General features: G+C 42.0%; 1 protein-coding gene across 1 annotated transcript in view; it reads left to right on the top strand.

Moving 5' to 3' along the window:
• The window catches only part of LOC116387116 (retinoic acid receptor beta), a 136,673-nt gene that overhangs the window by 34,249 nt on the left and 81,037 nt on the right, over positions 1–21,387 (top strand). The window contains exon 2 of the mRNA XM_031853918.1: positions 10,191–10,572. Within this exon, the coding sequence (XP_031709778.1) occupies positions 10,383–10,572 (190 nt within the window). The 5' untranslated portion in view covers positions 10,191–10,382. The remainder of the gene's footprint in view (positions 1–10,190; positions 10,573–21,387) is intronic.

Raw genomic sequence — 21,387 nt, forward strand, 5'->3', positions numbered from 1 at the left:
ATGTCAAGAACCAGAGAGTGTTTCTTCAGCCATATTTCACACATGCAGCCCAGAGGGATGAACAAAGAAAGCCACTCATAAATAGTTACATTGCAGGGAGGTTTTGCAAAGCTGTGTACAAAACTGAGCTGTTTACGACAGTTATTTAATATTCATCTGAATAAATATGCCAAACATTCTCAACAAATGTGTCTCAACTGCAACTTAGCATTATACATGTTTTTAGCCTCAAGCAACTGTAAAACAACTTGAACACTTTTTTCTAAATTTTTATTTAAATGTGCAGCTTCCATTCAGCAATTCTTATTCAACTCATAATTTGCATAATAAAACTGGTATAGGAACCTGGCTACTGTCAACCAGCCACAGGGACTGAGTGTCTGAGACAGGAGCAAACAAAAGAGCGTCAAACACAGACAGGAATCATCCAAAAGAATAATCCATAAAAAGGAACACAAACATGGAGTAAACAAGGATGTTTTTGCAATCATGCGTAGATCCTGCAGGGGATTAACAAAGAATGAAATAGTAGGATCTCATGTTTGTGTTTATGTGAGAAAAATAGGTTGAGAATAAATATTATATTGTGATTATTAAGGGTTTGTTACTAGTATGATAATGTACCAATTTATTCTCTTCATCAAGATCAAATAACTTGTACAAACGTTAGATCAGTATTGAATGCACACATTAAAGCATTATGCTCAAGTCCTTCCCTCCGGATTAGAGCCACTTATGACTTTATAGTTATATACTGTACAATCAATATGTGCAGATCAAACCGGCTTCATAAAACCAGGCTTAGTTTCAGATGATATATATAGATTATTGTACGTCTACGTTTGTACCTATTTTAAACGTGCAAACTTTTTTCCAAAGGGGCTTTCCCTTTAAGCTCTTCTCTGTTTGCTATACCTCTGGAACCTATGACACAGACAGTCCAATGAGCCAATAACCATGTACGTTGAAAGATCATATATCTATTTATGCACATGATATTGCTGTTTCCTGCCTTGTCTGTCTGTGTATTGTTAAGATTTTGAGGACCAGGAGCCAGACAAATGGAAAGACAAATATAGAACTTGCTGAGCACCTGAGTTTACAGCTTGCATCAAACAGTGACAAATTGTCATCACATGTTCTTCGGGTTAGGGTGTTTCATAACCAGTTAAAGTTCCTCAGAGTAACTTTAAATACATAAATGTTGCCTCGTAGTTACGGGGGCAGAATGTCCTCGAGTACGTCATACATTACCTCCAGTAATTCTGTTCACAGGTTTATTACTGCTTCAGCTGGATCTATAATCTGCTTGTAATGCATCTCCATGCTCCTCAAGTAAAGTGTTACCGAAACAGTTTCTCAGACTTGAGAAAGTTTTGCTGGATCTCATGAGCAGGCAGAGCTAATTGGACGGATAGAGCTTAATCAGGACAACAAGCGCTATTGAGGACAAGGCTATTCCGTGCAAAGCAGACAACAGGATGCTGAGGGGGGAACAGGAAACAAAAGACAGGGCCTGGCGACTGTTGCCAGCACCGCTCGTACAAATAAGGTGATGAGCCGAGCTGGTTGACTGCCCCGGGGGGCGTGAACGTGGCTCTCCTAACTTCAGCACATGCACTCGGCGATGACACAAAAAAACAGGCATGCAAATCCCAACATGGAACCACGAAATAAGTTTTTTTGCTGTTAGCTTCTGAGATAAAGAGCTGAGTTTGTAGATGCGTGAGGTGTGCGAGGCAGGAGGAGAAAAGGCCTCGTTCCTCTGGAGCCTCGGTGAGAAATGAAACAATATTGTGCCTGGCTTGGCTCCAGGCTCAGCGAGGGGACGGACAGCTCGGGGTGGCTGCGAGTTTATGAAAACAGCAGAGGATGTAGCTGTGATGGCTGTCTTTAAGTGTTTCTCTCCGAATCTAAAAGGGGGCTTATGTCCCTCGGAGCTGGTGTTAACATGCTGCGCCTCCCCTCTTTATTGGCATCTTATCTGGCACTGTGCTTTCCTGAGCCTGTTTTTATACCAAACCCCACTAATTACACCATTATGTAATGACCCCGACTTCCTTTGGCCCTGATGCAATGAGAAATATAAAGCGCAGCATATTAGATGTCAGAGTCCTGATGAAAGAACTGTTTGTCTGTCAACTGCTTGTCGCCAAAGAAGGAGCATATTTTTCTAGTTATGTCGACGCTGATGATAAAATCACATATTACATTAAGCATGTTTTCTTTAGAGCTAAAAAACACATGTCATGATTAGCAGTCAGTGTAACTGCTTGAGTACTGCTTCCATTCTGTGTTAAAGACAGCTGTGATAAGGCTGACAGGCTGTATAGAAGGGGGTTGTTAAAAGCTGTAATCCACATTTGGTGCACTGAGGCGGTCTAAGATTGTCCTGAGCCTTTCTTTCTTTAGATTTAGATAGTATGTAGTGTTCATGTGAATCTAAAACTCATAAACTTACTTTTAAATATGATACATACTGTACTTCAATTGAGACCACAAATCTTTTGATAAAACTGTGGTGACAGACGTGTTACAGTCGACACTGCCTCCTCAGCTTAGGACCAAAATGACATCAATATGTTTTTTTGAACTATTGCCATTTGTGTAAATGTCATTGTTGAAAAGACTGCAAGCTTCTACCTGCCTCAGCACTGCATTTTACATTGTATAACACTGAACAGTAATATTTCACTGCATTCCCAGACCCTGTCAACTCAATCTATGAGCTGAATCCTTGAGATCAACCAGTCAGCACCAGCTGTAATACAACCAGTTGCGGTTGTAACATTTAGATTGCCTCTCAACGGCTCTCAGCATGGCGACGGTTGAGCCGGCAGCTAGGAGCTAACGGTGCTAATAGAGCTAACAGTGCAAACTACGGTGAAAGTGCTGACAGAGCTAACTGTGTTTACTTAAAGGGGAACCGGAGATTGGGTGCGACGCTTCTGCAACGACACAACGGTGAAACCGCCGCGTGAGAGCAGAGCGAATAGAAACAAAATAAACTCGTAAGTGGATCATGAGTTAAGATATTATGGTCACTACATATAACACATTAAATGTCACAAAATTCTACTGCATGCAGGGTCCTTATGTATGCTAGAACCTCTCTCGCCTCCTACTTGTAAGCCTTAATACTGTTTACAACAATCACAAGAGTGTTTGTGGCTTGCCGTAGTCCTCGTACTACACGGCATACATGCTGTACCTGCTGGAACAGACAGGTCCAAACATCACACCAGTGACAGGGGGCTAAACGGCTGCTTGTAACGGCGTATCCTTCAGAAGTTATCATCACAGTCATACTTCTGTATACGTGTGTGTCCTCAGGAGACGGTGTCCAGGGTTGGTTAGTCACACTAAGCATGATTAGGAGCAGCGTTCAGACATTTTCCCAGTGTGCCTCTGTGTGGAGATAATAACACCCAGAGGAACAGTCTCAGTTTGGACACCTCTCTGAGCCTGCCAGACATGTGCAGGTATTTGTATCAGTGGATGTGAGCTCACTGCAAAACATTTTCCTCTTCATCATTTAAAGCGTGACCATAACTTTATCCGACCTGCTAAGCAGTGGTTAGTTTCTGCTTATTTCCACAAGCTATGGCAACGACCTTGCTGACTTGAAACGTGAAGCTTTAAATAGATTAAATACCACAATTAACATTCAGTTGACTTTATTTCCTGGTTCAATGCATATCATGACACAAAGGCTACGATTCAATATATTGCGATACTGTAAGCAAGGCGGCGTTTTGTCATTTATTAAATCTAGTTTTAGGAAAACTGTCATAGTATAAAGAACACACCATCATATGCATAAAATCTGAGCACCATCAGAACAATGGAATCTGCATTTGCATTCATCCCAGTCCCTGCAGCATCCAACATCTTAGAACTACTTTTATGTGCAATCTGAGCCACTGTCTGCAACAAATCATTGCATGTAAACTACTTATTAAAAATGTATAGTGTTTTTAAGAATCTTTATGATATCAGAAACATAATATTGCGATACTCAAGTGTATCAATATTTTCTTATGTCCCTCGTCTGGTCTTATTTGTTTATTGTACTGTACTGAGCTGCCATTAATCAGACACTTATACAGTGAGTGGGCATTCCCTTTTTGTATCTGTGCACTTTGAAAGAAAGTTGAGGATTGTCCATTTTTCTTGTGGAAGAGCTTCGTCAAGTCTGAAAACGTAGAGCGAGGCACTCCTGGTTCAGGAAGTAAATGTCTGATTCATTTTTCCCACCGACCCTCTAAACCTTGGGTCGGCATGAAATTCTATCAATTAGATTAACTGTGTTAGAAAGTTTCTTTAATAAAAAGTTGCAGATTGGCAAGAACCATCCGATCACCATGCTTTTATCTCTGTCTCTATGACCCTGTTGATGTCATCAGAAGTAATTGTCATTTTCTCTGAATGGATGTACTTCTACCTCTCACGTACCAACCTGCTTTGCCAATTGTTTCTTGGAAACAAGCCTTGAAACAATAAAACTATTTGTGTGTAAAGGCATTTTTTCCAACAAAGACCTACAGTACGAGATAATGAGCATGTACAACATGGCTGATATCTTCTGCAAGCCGCTGCATGTGAAACTGTTTCAAGTATGCATGTCTTTGTGTTTGCCTGTGTGTGACCATGGGTGCATGTGAATTAATGAAACAAGTTGCACCGTAGTGGCTTCATAACACCTCAGGACGGGTCCCTAGACTCCCAGCTGGAGCAGCTTCATGCTCAACATGAAACACCCAGCTCCCCCGCGTGCCTACCACACTGAAGCAGTTCCCTTCATGGAGCATAATGAATAATGCACAGCAAGGAGGGGAAGAAAAAAAAAACACTCTTCACAGCGGCTGTATGTATAATGAATGTAATGTGTTTGTGCAGTTTGTCTGATTAGGTGAGAGCCTGTCATATATCTTGTCCCTTAAGGGTGCAGAGGCTGCTCACTTTGATTTCCCTGCACCTGAAAACGATGCAGAAATGATTTTGCAATTGATCTCGGAGTGACGGATGCACAATCAATTGTTGTCATGCCGTTGTCGAGGCCCCGGGAGCCTCTGACGGATGGCACTGTCGATATCTGTATTGGCATTCAGGTCTATTGACCTTTCTCTGAGGCATGTTAGCACCACTTGGCCCGGTCATTATGGCTGTGATCCAGATGCCAGAGGTCGGCATCGGGGGAGCCTCCATCCATCACAGGAAGAAAGAGAGAGAGAGAGAGAGAGAGAGAGAAGTTAAACTGAGCGATAAGGGAGACACAAGAGGACGGAGACAAGAGAAACACAAGGAACCGATAAACATGGAAAGTATAGTAGAGAATATAGATACCGATGGTGAAACATGTGTATCTGGCCTAAAAAACACAGAACCTCTGACAAGTCTAAACATCTGTTGTCTTATTCATATCAGTATTACAAGTAGTTCAACATTTTCAGAGAAGAAGCTCAGCGTACGTTTAATCATCTTTATGCTTCATTCATTCACAATTTTCTCTCTCTCACTCCTCCGTTTCTTCTTAATCAGCTGATTAGGCTGGAGCGACTGTGTCTTCAATCAGAGGATCGGCGGTTAGATCCCAGGCTCCCCTAGTCCATGTCGATGTGTCCTTGGCAAGACACTTAACCCCAGTGTATGAATGGGTGAATGATGACATGTAGTATTAAAGCGCTTTAAATGGGCTCTACAAGTACATCTCCATTTACCATGATGACGGCCCCCGTTGGTTTGTGGACTGCCGCTTTGAAGCCCTCAGCATTTTGACCGTCGCCATCTAGTTTTTTTTGCGACCAGAAGTGACACGATACTGTGGAGCTAAGTACAACAAAACGCTGAATAAGACATTTTTATGCGACCAAAATGAATTAACTATTATTCTGAACTTTCACGAACTAAAAACACACTGTGGCATAATCTTTTGTTCACAATGTTTACTGAGGTAATAAATTAAGTACAAATTAGGGTAATTTCACATCATGCAAGTTTAAGGAACTTCCGCATTGGCTTCACTTTTTAGACCCGATAGTTGCCGCATGGGTTGAGCGTGGATTAAACAAAAGAGGTTAATTAGTTAGCTTCAGAAGTATTTTATTTTCACTTTGAACAGAGCCATGGTTTCTCTGATTGACAAAGTCAGGCCCTGCTACTTCGTAGCAGAGGAGACCTTTACCATATCATTGTATTTTTAGATTGTGCAAAATCAGCATTAAGTTCACGAGACTCACGAATAACACGTGAATACAAACCCTAATATCCTCTTTGACAATTACAGTTTACTTTTGAATGACCTCTGGAAAACAAGTGTGTATTTGAGTATTCAAAGGTTAGGAGGGAATAAAGTTGTCATAAAACATAAAATGATCCTTTAACATAACAGGACGTTGATAATACTCATACTACGACATACATATGTTAAGAAGAAAAAGGTAGAAATAATTGAATTAATAAAAGGGATTGTTTTCTGCAGTTTGTAAAGCATAACTGCATAATGAGTGGAGATTATTTAGGTAGCTGCATGCAGTATTCAATAAAGTATATATACTGTATATTTATGTACACGTGAGTATATCATACATTAACATATTGTATCTTTGGATTTGTATTCATGTATTTATGTTTGTTATCACCTACAAATGTGTTGAATTGCATTCAGTTTGAATACATAATTAAACTTCATCATATTAATCATATCATTATTCTCTGCATATAACTGGAACATTTGTTTTTACCACCCACTGCTGCACAGAAAGTCCAAGCCAAGCTGAGGCTGGAGTGAATAAAGTGAACTCTCTGCGTGTGCTGCAGTGTCGCAGGCGAGTGGCTCCATCCCATTGTCACCTCTACATACTCGAACTCGCTGTTTTTAATGTCTTCTATTTTTATTCAGCTCGTGTTCACTGGCTGCGCTGCCATCAGGTTTCCATCCGCTACGGCAGCAGGAGCTACATTTCTAAATTAAGCCTCATGAATTATTCTTGCATTGCATTGCTTCTTGTTTCTCACTACAGTGAAGGAAGGAAGGACATTGTTTTTGAGAGCAAAGATGCATCTGCAGAAGACACAGTAACTATACTGTGTGAATAACACCACTGAAGAAACAGTATTCCCTGAAGAATGGCTCTTCCTCCTCTGTCTGTAGCCTCCATTCTCTTTAACATGTCAAATCATTAGAGCAACACTGTTCACCATTCAAATGCCTTCTTATTAAATGGACCACTGCTTAGAAGCATTAGCAGGACCTTGATAATTTCACTCGCTACCTGTAAATTGGAAAATTTTATTAAACTTTTCACCGGAGTAATAATAATAATGGCCTGTGTCAGTGGCTCATCACTGCCCTGCAAAAAGGCACGAACTACTTTCTGCAGCAATCGGGAATCATTTTATTATAATGGTGCAGTGTGTTCTTAGACTAGAGAGACTTGAGAGCTGCGTAGCATCGCCATGACTGCAAAACAAGTACACAAGATGCAAAATTCAAACTTTCCAAATGAGTGCTTTTCCACACATGGTCTCTATTATTTGATGCTTTTACCCAGAACAACTTATATAGCTTACCATGGATCTGTTGTCTTTCTGGCTGATTACATGCATTTAGTTTATCTTATTAGTTATCAAAATTAAGGTAATGCACGCTCTATGAGATCAGAAAGCTTAAATATTTGTAGTCTCTTCAAATGTATGCAATTGCATTGTAGTTTACAAAACACAAGAAATGTGTTCAAAGGGATATTCCGTAGGATAAAAACTTGGGTCTACTTTTTTGGTGATCATTTCTATTGGTAAAAGTCACATTCATGTGTGAAGTGAGTCAGCAGGACGTGAGCCGGCTCGGCCAGATGAAAAAGGACTCAGCAAAAGGGTTCAAAAATGTTCAAAAATGCAGGCACTCTCAGTTAATTGAAAAATGTTTTATGTTTGTGTCTAGCCTAACTTCAATTGGAATGGACGAGTTTGTTTTATGTGTTTTGTTTTCCCTGTGTTCTAAGAGCCCATAATTGTTTTGAGTAAAATGTTGTCACGACTGAAATGATGGAAAAAACCTACAAGAACAAGACTCAGTTTGTCATATACCAGAATTATTCTTCATATGAAGACTTGCGATCGCTAGGAAGCATTGATAAACACTGCTGCCTTTGTAATGTTAGTAGCAAGTATTTCTTAGTGTTTTTTGGCCGCTCCAAGTACCGGTAGCTACCGCAATGGAAGCTAACATTAGCTGTTAAACGTGTGTTTAACAGCTAATGTGCATGTTAGCTGAGTGCATGTTCCCAAAATAACTTTTTAATGTTAACAGGGAAAATTATTGTTATTGTGAGAACTTTGCAGAGTTGTACAATCCCTTGTCATAGTTTAATAAACTACTGTGCAGTGTTTTGGTGCCCACACACCTTAAAACTCATGGATTTATAACTCCGACCGGTCTTCTGGGACCCCAGAGCCAGACTTCTGTTCAATAGGAAATGAATGGGGGTTGACATCTCCAAGGCAATTGTGTTACAGTAACTTTTGTGATATTCATGCTTCATTTTATTCCTAATATAAAGAGTTTTAGGGTGCTTTGAGGTTTGACGTTAAGGGATTTTGTTTCCCTGGTTCTTCTTACATATCACGAAGGCTCTGTACTGTCTTATGTGGTAATGTTGCTGCAATCAGCTCATGAAAGGAAGGAAGATCGTCTTTCATAATTACCTCCTTTTCAATCTTAAATGTCCCATTTCTGATCCTTTCTTCCACACTGACAGAACTGTGCGGCCTTTTCTGAAAGCAAAACTTTCAAGACTGAGGTTTCCTGTAAGCGAGAGGAGAACTTGCTGAACGTGTGTGTGCGCTTCCTCTGTCAAACTTGATTTAACTGTTACAGTAATGTGTGTATGACAGCAGGGAACCCCGCGGAGAGAAGACTGCTGGAGCCAAACAAGCAGCAGCTCTCCTCCCACTGGAAGCTGCAGCATCTCTTATCTCCCACTGCCTCCACCTGTTATTGAAACACCAGACAATCCCCGACCCCTAACCCTGGATGACTCCATACACACAGCAGTATAAATAATATTCATATGGGGTCTCCCCCAAGACATTTTGAGCATCTTAGAAATTTATTTCCTGCATTCTGGTATTTTTTAGGTGAAATATCTTAATTTATGTAAAGGAAAACACCAAATGTAGGCAGCAGTTGACAATTAAAAATATAATGGAATATAAGAAAGTACGTAACTGTAATTCGTCATATGCGTTTCAGAAAGATTTCTGCACATGTTCAAAACTTTCTGCACATTCAAAATACATCCCACGTTACATATCTGTGTTATGAAGTCGAGAATAAAGTCGTGATATCTTCAGGAAAACAATGTTGCAAAAGTACGAGAATAAAGTGGCAATTTAATGAGAATAAAATAATAATGTTTCAAGAAAAAAGTCAACCTGCCACATCGACTTCATGTTCAATTATCTGACTCAGAGATCGGAGTCTTCAGATTCCAGTCACAGCAGATACAAATCATATTCTTAATAGCCCGTCCATTTCCTTCTCTCTACTCTCACCTCTTCTCCGTCTCTACCTTCCTCAGTGTTATGCAGCACAGCGGCAAGACGCTATCTGGTGGTTGTTAATTACAAAGTATGGTTACAGATCACCTTAATGGCCCCCTGACTGCAGATTAGAGCGTTATGAGCACCATCACACTGTGGCAGTTTATAACTCTGTTAAAGAGAATTCAGCAGTGAAGCCTGATCGCACCCCGGCTCCACCCCGCTCGTCTTCATCAGCTCCCCGATCAGCTTCCTCCATGTGAGGAGAGTCTGGTGGAAACTTGGGAATTTTTTGTTTCAGCTACTGAACTGAGCTCGTAGTGTCACTCTTCTGAAAAAAAGATAGATAGAATGCAAGAGCAGTAAACGGTGGGATGATTATATATATGAACAAGCAGCTTTCAAACAAGTCAATGAGAGGCTGACCTGTAATAGACATGTATGACGACTCCCCTGAGATCTGCAGAAGACAGTGAGAGACATGAAAAGAGCAACAGAGGATTAACAGAGCCACGCTTTGTTATACTCGTGATAATGATTAGGATTGTATGTTTATTAATGGGTATATACAGTTGCATCCATCATCTATTGTTGGTAGAGCTACAGACATGTCACTAACTCATTGTTAATGTGTGTCTGTGTTACAGTGTTAGTGGAACAAGCCTCTGAGTCGACCTGGCTGACACTAAACTCCACCACCATGCATCTCTGGAGTGCTGACGTGGTACCACACCTGCTCCAGACACACTAACCGCAGCCAGGGGTTCACCCGATGGCCGCCCAGCCTCGCCAAGCCTCAGCTCGCTCAGTGCTCAGTGCACCCTTCACCCATCGCTGCGATGAAGACCGCCAGCCGCACCCAGCCCCGCAGCAGTCCTCCGCTGGTCCAGATGAGGCGCTACACACCCGGGGTGTATCCTTTCCTGTTCCCGTCGATCATCAGCTCCCTGCCACAGCTGCCGCCACCATCCCAGCAGAGGCTGCAGATGCAGCAGCCGCCCAGCAGCGGCAGCACACCCTCGCCTGTTGGTGAGTACTCACCGCTGCTGCACTGATACTGGCTGTGCATGCCTTGTCCCAAAGGCACAGTCATGAAACCTGACAAACACTGTATGTAAACAGGCAGCTTTGTGATCAGTGATGTCGCCTCTCAAATGGAAAGCCCTTTGAGCTTTACCTTTAACTGCTCTCGTGGCATCACCCTAGTGGTGAATGGTCGTGTAGCATTTTCATTCAGGGGACCGGAGTTTGTGTCCTGTCACAGACCTGTGATTGACGTATTAACGGTAACCACAATGTGCCCTAACCATATCGTAAAAAACTGGATGTAATCCAGTGTCTTGTGGATTCGTTCAGTACTTGTGGCTTCAGAGGTGCTCAGTACATGAATGAATACTAAACTAAATCTGTAGCACTGAATCATCAAAGTTTGAACAGAGACATGCCACATGCAGCTTTTCCGGCTTCAAAGTCTCATGTCCTGTAGATTTGTATAGAATGTTAAAGTCTTGGAAAGGAATTGCAACTCCCAAATGGACAAGTGACTGGTTCAATTTATATACATGAAGAGTGTGTACATAACTGAGGCCGACGCATCAAAGTGTGTTTCCAGGTGTTGGGGAGTACTACTGCATGTGAAATAAAGTTGTATTAAGCAATTTTTGTCTCCAGAGGGAGGTGTGTGAACTCTGAGAAATGTCCTCAAGTCACTTGAGTCAGCATTGTTTGGGACCGAAGACTAGAAGTTTGAAAGTGAAATAAAAACCTGGAGGTGTTGAGTTAGAAAGAAGTGAGCTAACCAGACCTTAGGGCTACATTAGCTGCTAGCATAACCCACCCAATCTCTGAGATCAAGTTGCATTGTGGGTAATATAGGCACTGTGTCTTGACTATAGAGAAGAATGTGTTGTTCTTTGTGTGAACTCCCCAGTTTCTTCACTTACTAAATTTAGTATGATGAAATCTATATTTCTCTTTAATAAACTTTAATAAACTCAGATATCTGGATTTTTTTCAACAACACTCTAAAAACACTGAGGTGTGTTTTAAGAAGCTTTAAAAAGGGGCACATTGAGATTGATTGAGATTGATTAAGACAAGCTGCAATATACAAAATGTGAAGGACTTTGTTCGGAGATGAAATTAATCAGACAGAACATGACGATAACAATCTCAGACAGCAGTCAGTAATCCAGCTGCACGGCTGCTGGATCACTTCCTCACTGTTAGTGGCCCCCGATGTCTCCCGCTACTGTAGCAATATTTTGACATACTCTGGCTTGTGTTGCCTCAGTGCTGCTGTTTTCAACTTTCAGCTCCTCGTATTTACTCCCTCTCGTTCCCTCTCACCTCCCTCCACCACCTCAAAAATCTGCTCTGACATGAAAACCAGCAGGCAGGTTCACCCAGGGGAGTTTGCTCTCCCAGTGAGAAGCTCAGGTGTGTGCAGCTCTGTGTGCTGCTGAACTCTGAAATGTAAATAGACACAATGCAGAGTCAGTTTCAATATTTGTCGTTTTTTGTTGAGCAGAGTTTTTATTGCTGTTGAGAAATTGCCTCATTTGACTAATTAAACACACGCCAAATATGAAAATTGTATCATCTCATCCATATTAACCAGTAAACAGTATTCATACAGTTTACAGTGTAAACTCTTGATTGGTATTTTAGCCTTTAATTGCAGCATCTGCAGAGGGAACCAGGCCTTTATTTAAAACAGTAAGAAGCCTCCCTGCTTGTTTAAAAACATTGTGAATGCAAAGCTGTCTTGATTCAGCAAAACGTAATGCCTCAATACAAACCCAGCTGTCAGCTTGCCAGCTGTCAAAACTGTTCCTCATATTTTTATTTCATTAAGTTCTGTTCAGCTGTTTGTTCGTTTGGTGTTCAGTTGTTATCAGTAGTGTTTCCTTTCAGATATTTTTTTATTTTGTAGTATCGCATTAAAAAAGCTGTATACTGAAGTGGAAACATTTTATGAAACTTTCTCAATTAATCAAAACAAATTTCAATCTGACTTGTGGTGGTTTTTGCCTTTGTCAAAAAAGAGTAGATGCACTAAACGGATTTTCCAAATAACTTCTGATGTAACAGATGTTTGACTCCCATGACTGATCAGCTGTTCCCGCTGTCGCTGTCTTCTTTATATATTTACATTGTCGTCATCTCCAGACAGCATGAAACATGGCCAATATTAGCCCAATGTAACTCATTCCTGAAACCTGCTCATTTAACAGGAAGCCTAGTTTATTTGCTCCAAGTTGAAGGAAATGCACCAAATTTGCATTTCTTTTTTGCGACATTTCAAAGGTTTGGTAAAATTTGCTGGACAATTCTGCAATTGTTTTTTGGCAAACCGAATAAAATCTCCTGCGACCCACCTGTGGGTACCGACCCAGTTTTATGGGAATGACTGCCGTAGACCTTTTCACCAGAATAATGGTCTGAAGAGGATAAACTAATTATATATTTCACAAGAAAGGATTTTTTTTTTGAGGAATCTAACCAGATCCCTGACCCCGGTAATCCTTTTGTGACCTCTTTGATCCCACTAGTGACCCCATTCGGGGTCCTAACCTTTAGGTTGGGAATCCCTGATTAAGATCACTGAGTTCAATCAAAGGGACAGATGATTGCGTCTTTATATTGCAAGTACACCTACAGTACAGTCAAACATATCAAAAGTGTTTCGAGTTTAAAAATACCAATGCACAAAGTCAGTTCCTGCATTTGAAAGCAAGATGAAAAGAATATCAATACGTTAATGTGATCTGGCCTTGCTGACTGGGGCAGGACAGAGTGTAGGCATTAAATATAGCACCATAAATATAAAAAAAAAAAAAAAAAAAAAAGTAAAAAGAGTACAGATGCTGTCTTCTCCTTGATCATCCTTTGGTGTGTGAAATAGACTAAAGTAGAGACTGTGTTATTCTCAACATTAGAGACAAAAGAATAAGTCTGATACAGATATGTCTGAACACGTCTGAACTTTGGACATCAAGAAAAAAAACATGAAACAAACAGTAAGGTAATGAGCGCTGCTGCTGAATGGAATTTGTGGATTCACACAAATGATCTGGGACGTCGCAGCGTCTCCTGGGGACAGACTCAAACACTTGCTGTTGTTGGGTCAGCGGTCCGGTTCGCCCCGCCTGCTGCCTTCTACCTCCACTGGGAGACTCACAAAGGAAAATTAACTCCACTGCAAACACCACATACCTCCTGGGAACTCCAGTGACCCAGTCAACATCACTGAGGGGTGCGTGAGAGTGTGAGTATGTGTATGTGTGAGAGAGATAAAAAGACAAAGGAAATATTATAATCAAGCAACAGTGTTTTGGAACATTCTCTTTCAAAAATCATAACAATTAATTGTCCCTTTTATTTCCTTCATGTACTGTAACTATGTTTCTGTGTTTGAACTTATTTTTCCAGGCAGCCATTTGCTTCCATTCATTTTATTGTTATGAGCTAAAACAGACTTTTCAACTCAATCTGCACTTATTTTACCGTACTGTTGTGGCTTAAACAAGTCAAGCAGGTCTGCATATTATATTTTTTCATGTTGTACAAACATTTATGGAAACTAATGACTGCTTCAAAGTAAAAAAAAAAAAGATCCACAAATCTGATATATAGTTTATATGATTTGCAGTTAAAAAGCTAAAACTTGTACGTAGCAACACACTGATATGTTTTATTAAGGAGCCTCAAACTTCCCATCCATACTGTGTCCGTGTATTCTGTCCATGAAACCTTGAAACGTGATGCTGAAGGTTTGTAACATTTGTTTTTGTTTTCTTGGAAGATATCAGAGGACCCGTTGTTTGAGGATATGTTGCTGTAAATTGTCTGCTTGTCAGATTATCAGTTTATAAAGTTACAAAAATGTACAAATAAAGGCTGACACCAACTAGTTACATTGCTCATTAAAGACCGGTAAAAACACTAAACCAAAATATTGGTCAGCTAAACAATATCAAAACCCGAACCCATTACAGGCATCATTAGCAGATTGTAAACCAGTACAAAAAAGCATCACACAATGTCATGTCAGCGAGCTGGTTAATAGATCCTGTCGTCCACACACTTCCAGCCGTCCACCCATCTGTCGCCTCTCCTCCCCATACTCTCCTCCCATATGGCCTTGAGGGGTACTTCCAACCTGGCAGTGTCCTACCTGCACACGACCCCAACAGATTATCAAAGCCTTCATCTGACAGGGGAACGTCGACACGCTCCTCATCTTGACTGCTCCATCGCCCAGGAAATGTTGCTTTCTCTCTTCTCCCTGAAATCCACTTGGCAGCATCAGGCCTCCAGCAGAGAGAGCGTCCTGTCAGTATTTGAAGGTAGTGAATGTTTTTCAGGTCAATTTCTTAGATATGAGTTTGAAGGAGCCGGCTACATCACTAGAAGGTTCAGAAGGCCGTTATCATATGTTCACATGGTTGATCACTGATACGAATAGAAGAAAACAACGTCAACCTCTATGAGCAGCAGTAATCGCGAGGAAGAACTAAGATGACGCTGTAAAAAGAGCGACAAAGTCGTCTTGGAATGTTGGTTGGGGATGATGGATGGGTCAGACTAACACCAGACTCTCAAGGTTTGTGTTCTGTGTGAAACTAAAAGTCAGCGTTGACTTATTTCACCTAACTTTGGTTACGGAACTTCCGCAGCACTTATTTTAAAGTTGTTTTCTTTTAATCCACAATGCAAAGTCTCACTTTCATAGCGTGGCAGGCACACTTTGGCCCTTCTGAAGCATTAGAATGTCAGTGAAAACCACTGATGGTGCCGATTCAATTGGCTGGTGACATTGGAAATGGGTGTCATAGAAAGATGTCGTGTAATACTGTAAGACAAAAAAAAATGCAGATCGTTTTTAAAGTGTCCCAGTCCCTCTGTATATCCAGTTTGCACCAGAAGTGTGAATGTTTAAGTCCTTTGAGCAGCTGAACATCTTTAATGTGAAACATTGCGTCATTGTCAGTTCCTTAATAAATACCAAATAGAACGACAAAGTGGACAACTACAAATAATGAATAAATAAAAACAACAGGGAGAAAGTCAGAGTAACTTTTTGGAGTTTAGGCTTTTAATGTGAAACATTACTGTTGAGTTCAATAATAATATTTTAACACAATGAAAAAAACATCAAAGACGCGTTTAGAATTAAATCGGTGAATGAAAACAGTATTTCTATAATAAAAAAGAGAGAGAGAAACTAAACATGATCCACCGTTTCGTCCACATTGGCTTCAGTTGTGCTGACTGTGTGAGGAGTTTTGAAAAAATGAACTCGGCATTGATAAATAATTCCAATCACCTCCGTTGCATCTTGGATAAATAACAGATGTCTTTTTGACAGTGACAGTAGCTGTTCTCTTTAAGATGATCATTTACTGGAGGTCACCTTTTGTTTTTTATCCACGATCGCATCTTTCCCAATACGTTAAACCAACATTGCTGCACGTCACCTTTTAAGCAGCAGACACACGTCACACAGATTATGATGCACGAGCTGAGGAAGCGACGTCAGACAGTATTCATAATGCAACTGCAGAAGGAGGAAGCTTACTCTAGTAATAAACCCATCTGTGCAGCAGTGAGTCGGGCCTGAGACCCGCTTCGTCATACAAACGCATGGATATACATTGTACACAGTGTTTGCTTTAACGCTGTCTTTGCTCCTCTCACTTAACATGCTGATACAACATGTCTGTGCAGCAACCGATGTTAAAAAAGACTCAGCTGTCAGGCTGCTCTCAAAACTTGGCAATTGCACACTCGCACCTTCCCCCCCAGATGCATCCCCTCCTCTTTCGCTACCCTTTCCTTTGTCTGCCTCGCTCAATTCAAGTCACTGTCTGCCTGACTGTCTGTCAGTGTTTCCCTGTTGTTATTTTAGAATCCATCGCAGGGTATTTAGGTCACATGCGGTTTCTAGCCCTGGCAAGGTATGAATAATGCAGACTTCTCTCATTACACCATGTGCTAACCCTCTGGATTGAAAATCAATGTGCACTCAAGTGGCTGGCGAATGAATGGATCTACCTCGCCAGCCGCTCCGCCAAAAGAGGAGCGAGGAGAGCAAGGGCTTCATCTCGTGGTGTACCCTAAAGGTTTTAACAGCATTTTTTATTTTAACAGGTTCCAAGCCTTTACAAAATACAATATGCTTTTCATCTGCTGACTGCGAGGGGCGGCGTGTCTTCGTTCACTGAGGGCTGAATGTGATGAGAACAAGGCTCGTGGAACAAAAAAAAAAAGAAGTACGGGAAAGATTATTGGTCACCGGTTAGCAAAGAAGAACGTCTGAAAACCAAACCATTGTCGGGGCCGTATGACTGATTGAAGAAGGGGCTGGGAGTTTTTTTTACCCCCACTGTTTCCAACCTCTCAGTGCACTCCCTCCTACAGTTCAACCATAGTTCACATTGCCAGGAGTCTCCTCAACCCCCCCCCCCCCCCAAGCCCCACCTTCCCCATGTAGCACTCGGAGAATCCTTTGCATATGCTGTCGCACATTCCACACATATCCTAAAACGTGTTTATGACATGATCCACAGTTTGTCTCGAGTTTTGGAAAGGTGCCCGAGCTGCTGCAAGCAACACCGGTTACCCACTGTGATCACATCGGCCATGGGGGGGGGTTTAATGGTGAGGTTTTTTTTTTTTTTTTAATGGGAGAGACCCCCCGACATCTGGCACACATCTGGAGCTGTTTAATGAGAGGCTCAGTCTGCCTGACACTTCACTTCGAGCCCACCATCAATCCGCTTCAGTCTGGAGTTGTCAAGATACTTCAACCCTCATCTCCTCTCTGGCGAAAGCCCAACGATGTCGATACATGAATGATAATACTCTGAGAACCTGCGAGGGGAAAATAAAAAAAAACTGAGCAAAACTAATTGGGGAAAGCTTCAATTTGGAAGTACAGCTTGTGGTGTTTACTCCCCAAAGCAATAAGCAACCTGTGATGCGAGGCGTCTTGATTACAGAGCTTACTGTAATTTATTGATATGATTTCATTGCAGACCGAGGGCTTTTTCTACACCGCGTTTGTGTCTTTCAGCCTTGAGGATTTGTTCCATGACAGGTAAAAGATTGTTGCTGGGACTGAATCCAAGCTCATTTTAGATTTATTTTTTGGAGAAAAAAAAATTGACTTCTTAGTCAACAAACAAACTGGTACAATTCTTAATGCAACGCTAGTGTTTTGGGGGAGGTAAATATCCAAATGCACATCTTAACTGATGGCCTCCCCTGCCTGTGGTCACAGCGCATTCTCCATGGTAGCTGCCCCTAAATCAAGAAAATGGCTCCTTTTGTATGTTCATTAATAGGCACAACATGCGTCAATACAAAACCCCAAATATTCTTTGAATGGACTTTGATTGAAAGTCGGCCTTTTTAACAGCGACATTCTTATTCTCGGTCTGTAGCAGCTTGTCTAGCTGTCCACGCTCTTATTTATTACCCCTTGAAGATGAGACAATGAAAAAGCAGTTCTCATAGCTGTGTTTGCATTGAGAGGCCCGCAGCACAAAGCAGCCGGAGAACATCTCATTGTTCGACATGGCCAGCAGAGATGCGGCTTGCTTCAAAGATCGCTTCTTTTTCGGTGGTGGTGGGTGGTAAGGGAGTGGAGGAGGGGCTCCGAAAACTAACCGGGAGGAGTGGATTTCATTACAGGAAGGGATGTGGGGGCAGGGAACGAGATGGAGATCCAGGAGTCAAACGCAGGCCAACGTGAACTTTCCAGAGCTAAATTTGGTTCACATCTATAGGAAGCTTTACCGTACTCAGGTTTGTGCCCTGAGGATGCGAACACTCTGGAAGATGGCCAAGGCTTGAGATTTAGACAAATGATCACAGGAAGTGTATCCTGCTGTTGCGACTGAGGTTTTTATAAGAGCCTCAAGTGGCAACGCAAGTAGAGTCTGGTAGTCGCGGCAAAACGAGGCGCAAAGTCCAGTTTTCACAGTGTTTCCTTTCATTTAGTTTGGACTCAGAAATAGAAAAAGGAGTTTGGAAATGAGTTGGTATTCTTACGCTACCCACAAAGGAGCTATTTAACGTGTGTCTGTGAGTTGTGTGCATGAACCTGTAATGATGAGGCAGAGAGCCCAAGTCTGCACTCAGAGATAAGTTGGACGGATGTTTGCTCTCATTCATAGAGAGCCAGAGCTCTTTACTCTGCTAAATGGGCTACGGATACTCCACAACATGAAGCCAGACTCTGAAATACACACAGAGATGGAAAAACATGGAGGTATCAATGGAAAGGCAAACACATGTGTGCATATAAGCAATGTGCACACACACACTCATATGAGACTGCAAATTGACTGCAAGTAAATATATTGAAAGGATAATACAACTTGGGTCTTATTTTCATAGTTTTGTCCACAATTAGTAATAATAGCCCTGTACTTACCAAGTATGTTCCTGGGATTATGGCAACATTTCTACAAATTTAAAATAACCCCCCAAACTTCTGTTGTAATCTATTACATTTTCCAGACCGACTTCCTGCTTCAACTTCGATCTACCAAAGTTGTGTCGTCGCATACTTTTCCTGTGCAAAAAGTGATTTCCCATAAGGCGGCAAACTTCCGGTTCTGAAAAGTGAAGCCAATGCAGAGGGGCCTTGAACTTGCATTCTTATATCTGATCTATATCTAACAGCTAGAAAATAGCGACTCGTTGCATGAACGTTGGATGCGTTACACACTGAGCTCCACTCTTACGTTGTGTTTCGCTACATAAAAGCCATCCCACATAGGAGATGATATAAATCATGTGAATGTAAATGCTGATATGAATGTAAATTGCGGGGGAATACTGGGCTGGAGTCATCATTTAATGCCGATCTATGTCCCTGATGAACAATGAAGTAAATATCGAGATCAAATTTCGAAGTGTGAAAAAGGCCAGTTCCCACAGAGCCATGCTGTCTCTGCTGTGATTCTTCACGCTGTGGTGTACACACTGAGCGCTTGTGTTTGCTGTGCGTCTGCCTCGGTCGAGCCCTTTGTGTCGCCACAGCGCTGTATTTGGCCCCTGGTCACAACTTAGCTCCTAGCTCATCAATTACAGTAGGCTGAGCGCACTCAGCGAGTGTTGGGCGACTGAATGCGTGCTTGTTGGTACAGTGGTAGGCTGAACAGAACAGGACTGGAGGGGCATCACATAGAGGCGGCTTTCTTCAGTCTCTTCATTTGCTGCTTGGCTTCAGGTTCCTGGCCTCCACCAGGACACACAACCCATGAACAGATCCCTGTAATCGAGTGAGTTTGTCTTGGGGGAAGGCCAGCAGACTGTGGAGTCCTTTTTTTCTTTTTTTTGGGCGGGGGGGGGGGGGTTGTTGAGAACACGAACAAAAGGTTGTTTATGTGTGGAGGCTGTTCTCTCATACAGGGAGCTGGGTTAGCTGTGTCCGTTTGTGCCGATGCAGGCAGGCAGGCTTTGAAAGGCGCTAAGCCACATACTCCTGGGTTCTGTTGAACAGCGGCAGCAGCACGACTGATTAACAACAACTGGATGTATGGAGCTGAGGCAGAAAACAGCCGAGAGAGACAAAAGACAGACGAAGAACAAACAGCTCAGTGACAGATTGGTAGTTTCACATGCAACAACATTGTACTCGGCTGCTTCAACGTCATTTTAAAAAGACGTTAAATGATTTCAATGAGTAATGACAGACAAGGAAACAGAATACAAAGAAATTATATATTGGCTGGTTATTGAGTGAAGATGATTTTGCATGCAATTTTTATGTCAGGACCATAGAAATATTATAGGAGTAGAGGAGACATTGAACTGTTTTCTGTGCTCATTTGACTGGTACAACAGTAAATGGCGATTGTTGGTAGTCGTTATGGTGACAACACATGTCAGTGTCTGTTGTTGCAGCTCAGCGTAGACAGCGGACGCACCTCCAGAGACAAATGGCTGGCTGGTTGGCTAGCTTGTTCTTTATCCGGGGCGATGGGAGCATTTTCTGTAAACAGTGTTAGCATTATAGCCAGCTAACTAACCAGCTGTAGGTTAGCAAGATAGCTAGCTTGCTAATTCCACCATCTCTTAATGCTGCACTGGTTTCAGAAAATAAGCCAGACAAAGTTGTCCCTCATCTGGTGATAGCAATGTGCTTTCCTAAGCTGTGACATCAGCTGTATTCTATCCTATTCTACCACTATGGTCAGGGCAATCTCACAGAAGATAAACCTTACTTGTTCAGTCAAGCTATTTTCTATCAAAGAAATAACAAGTCCCTTTATTCCCCCCCTCTTACTCTCCCTCCAGAGCTCTCTTGATGCCTTCGGCAAAAGACGGTAAAGATGATATTGCCAAAAGTTGTTCCCACGGTCAAACATTACCATTGATCCTCAAAGCATTTTTATGGAACAAAAATATATATATTTTATGTTTGGACCCGTTGGGGGTTGAGAACATCTGGTCTGATGCATAGTTCCAGTTCTGTATGACCGTTTTGGGGCATTTGACATTAAAATGTTATCGAGCTCTTTTTCCTAAATTAGGAAGACAAACTAAACGGTGAGCCAAAAAAGGGAAAATGGAGAATTGTAGGAAAGCAGGACTTTTGGAAGACAGCGAGGGAACTGGCTCAGCAGAGGGAAAGTGGAGGGGGGGGGGGGGGGGGGGGGGGGGGGGGGGGGGGGGTGAAGGGATGTCAGCCATCCTTTGGGCAGGGCTCTAGTCCGGGTCAGTGTTGGACCTCAGGAAGGCCCTTCTGCATTCCTGTCCTCTGGGTGACCCCTCCTCTAGGCCCACAAGACTTATTGGAGTAATCAGCCCCTGTCAGCACCTTGG

Source organism: Anarrhichthys ocellatus, unplaced genomic scaffold (assembly GCF_004355925.1).
Source record: "Anarrhichthys ocellatus isolate YVR2014 unplaced genomic scaffold, GSC_Weel_1.0 scaffold14, whole genome shotgun sequence".
Taxonomy (NCBI): Eukaryota; Metazoa; Chordata; class Actinopteri; order Perciformes; family Anarhichadidae; genus Anarrhichthys; species Anarrhichthys ocellatus.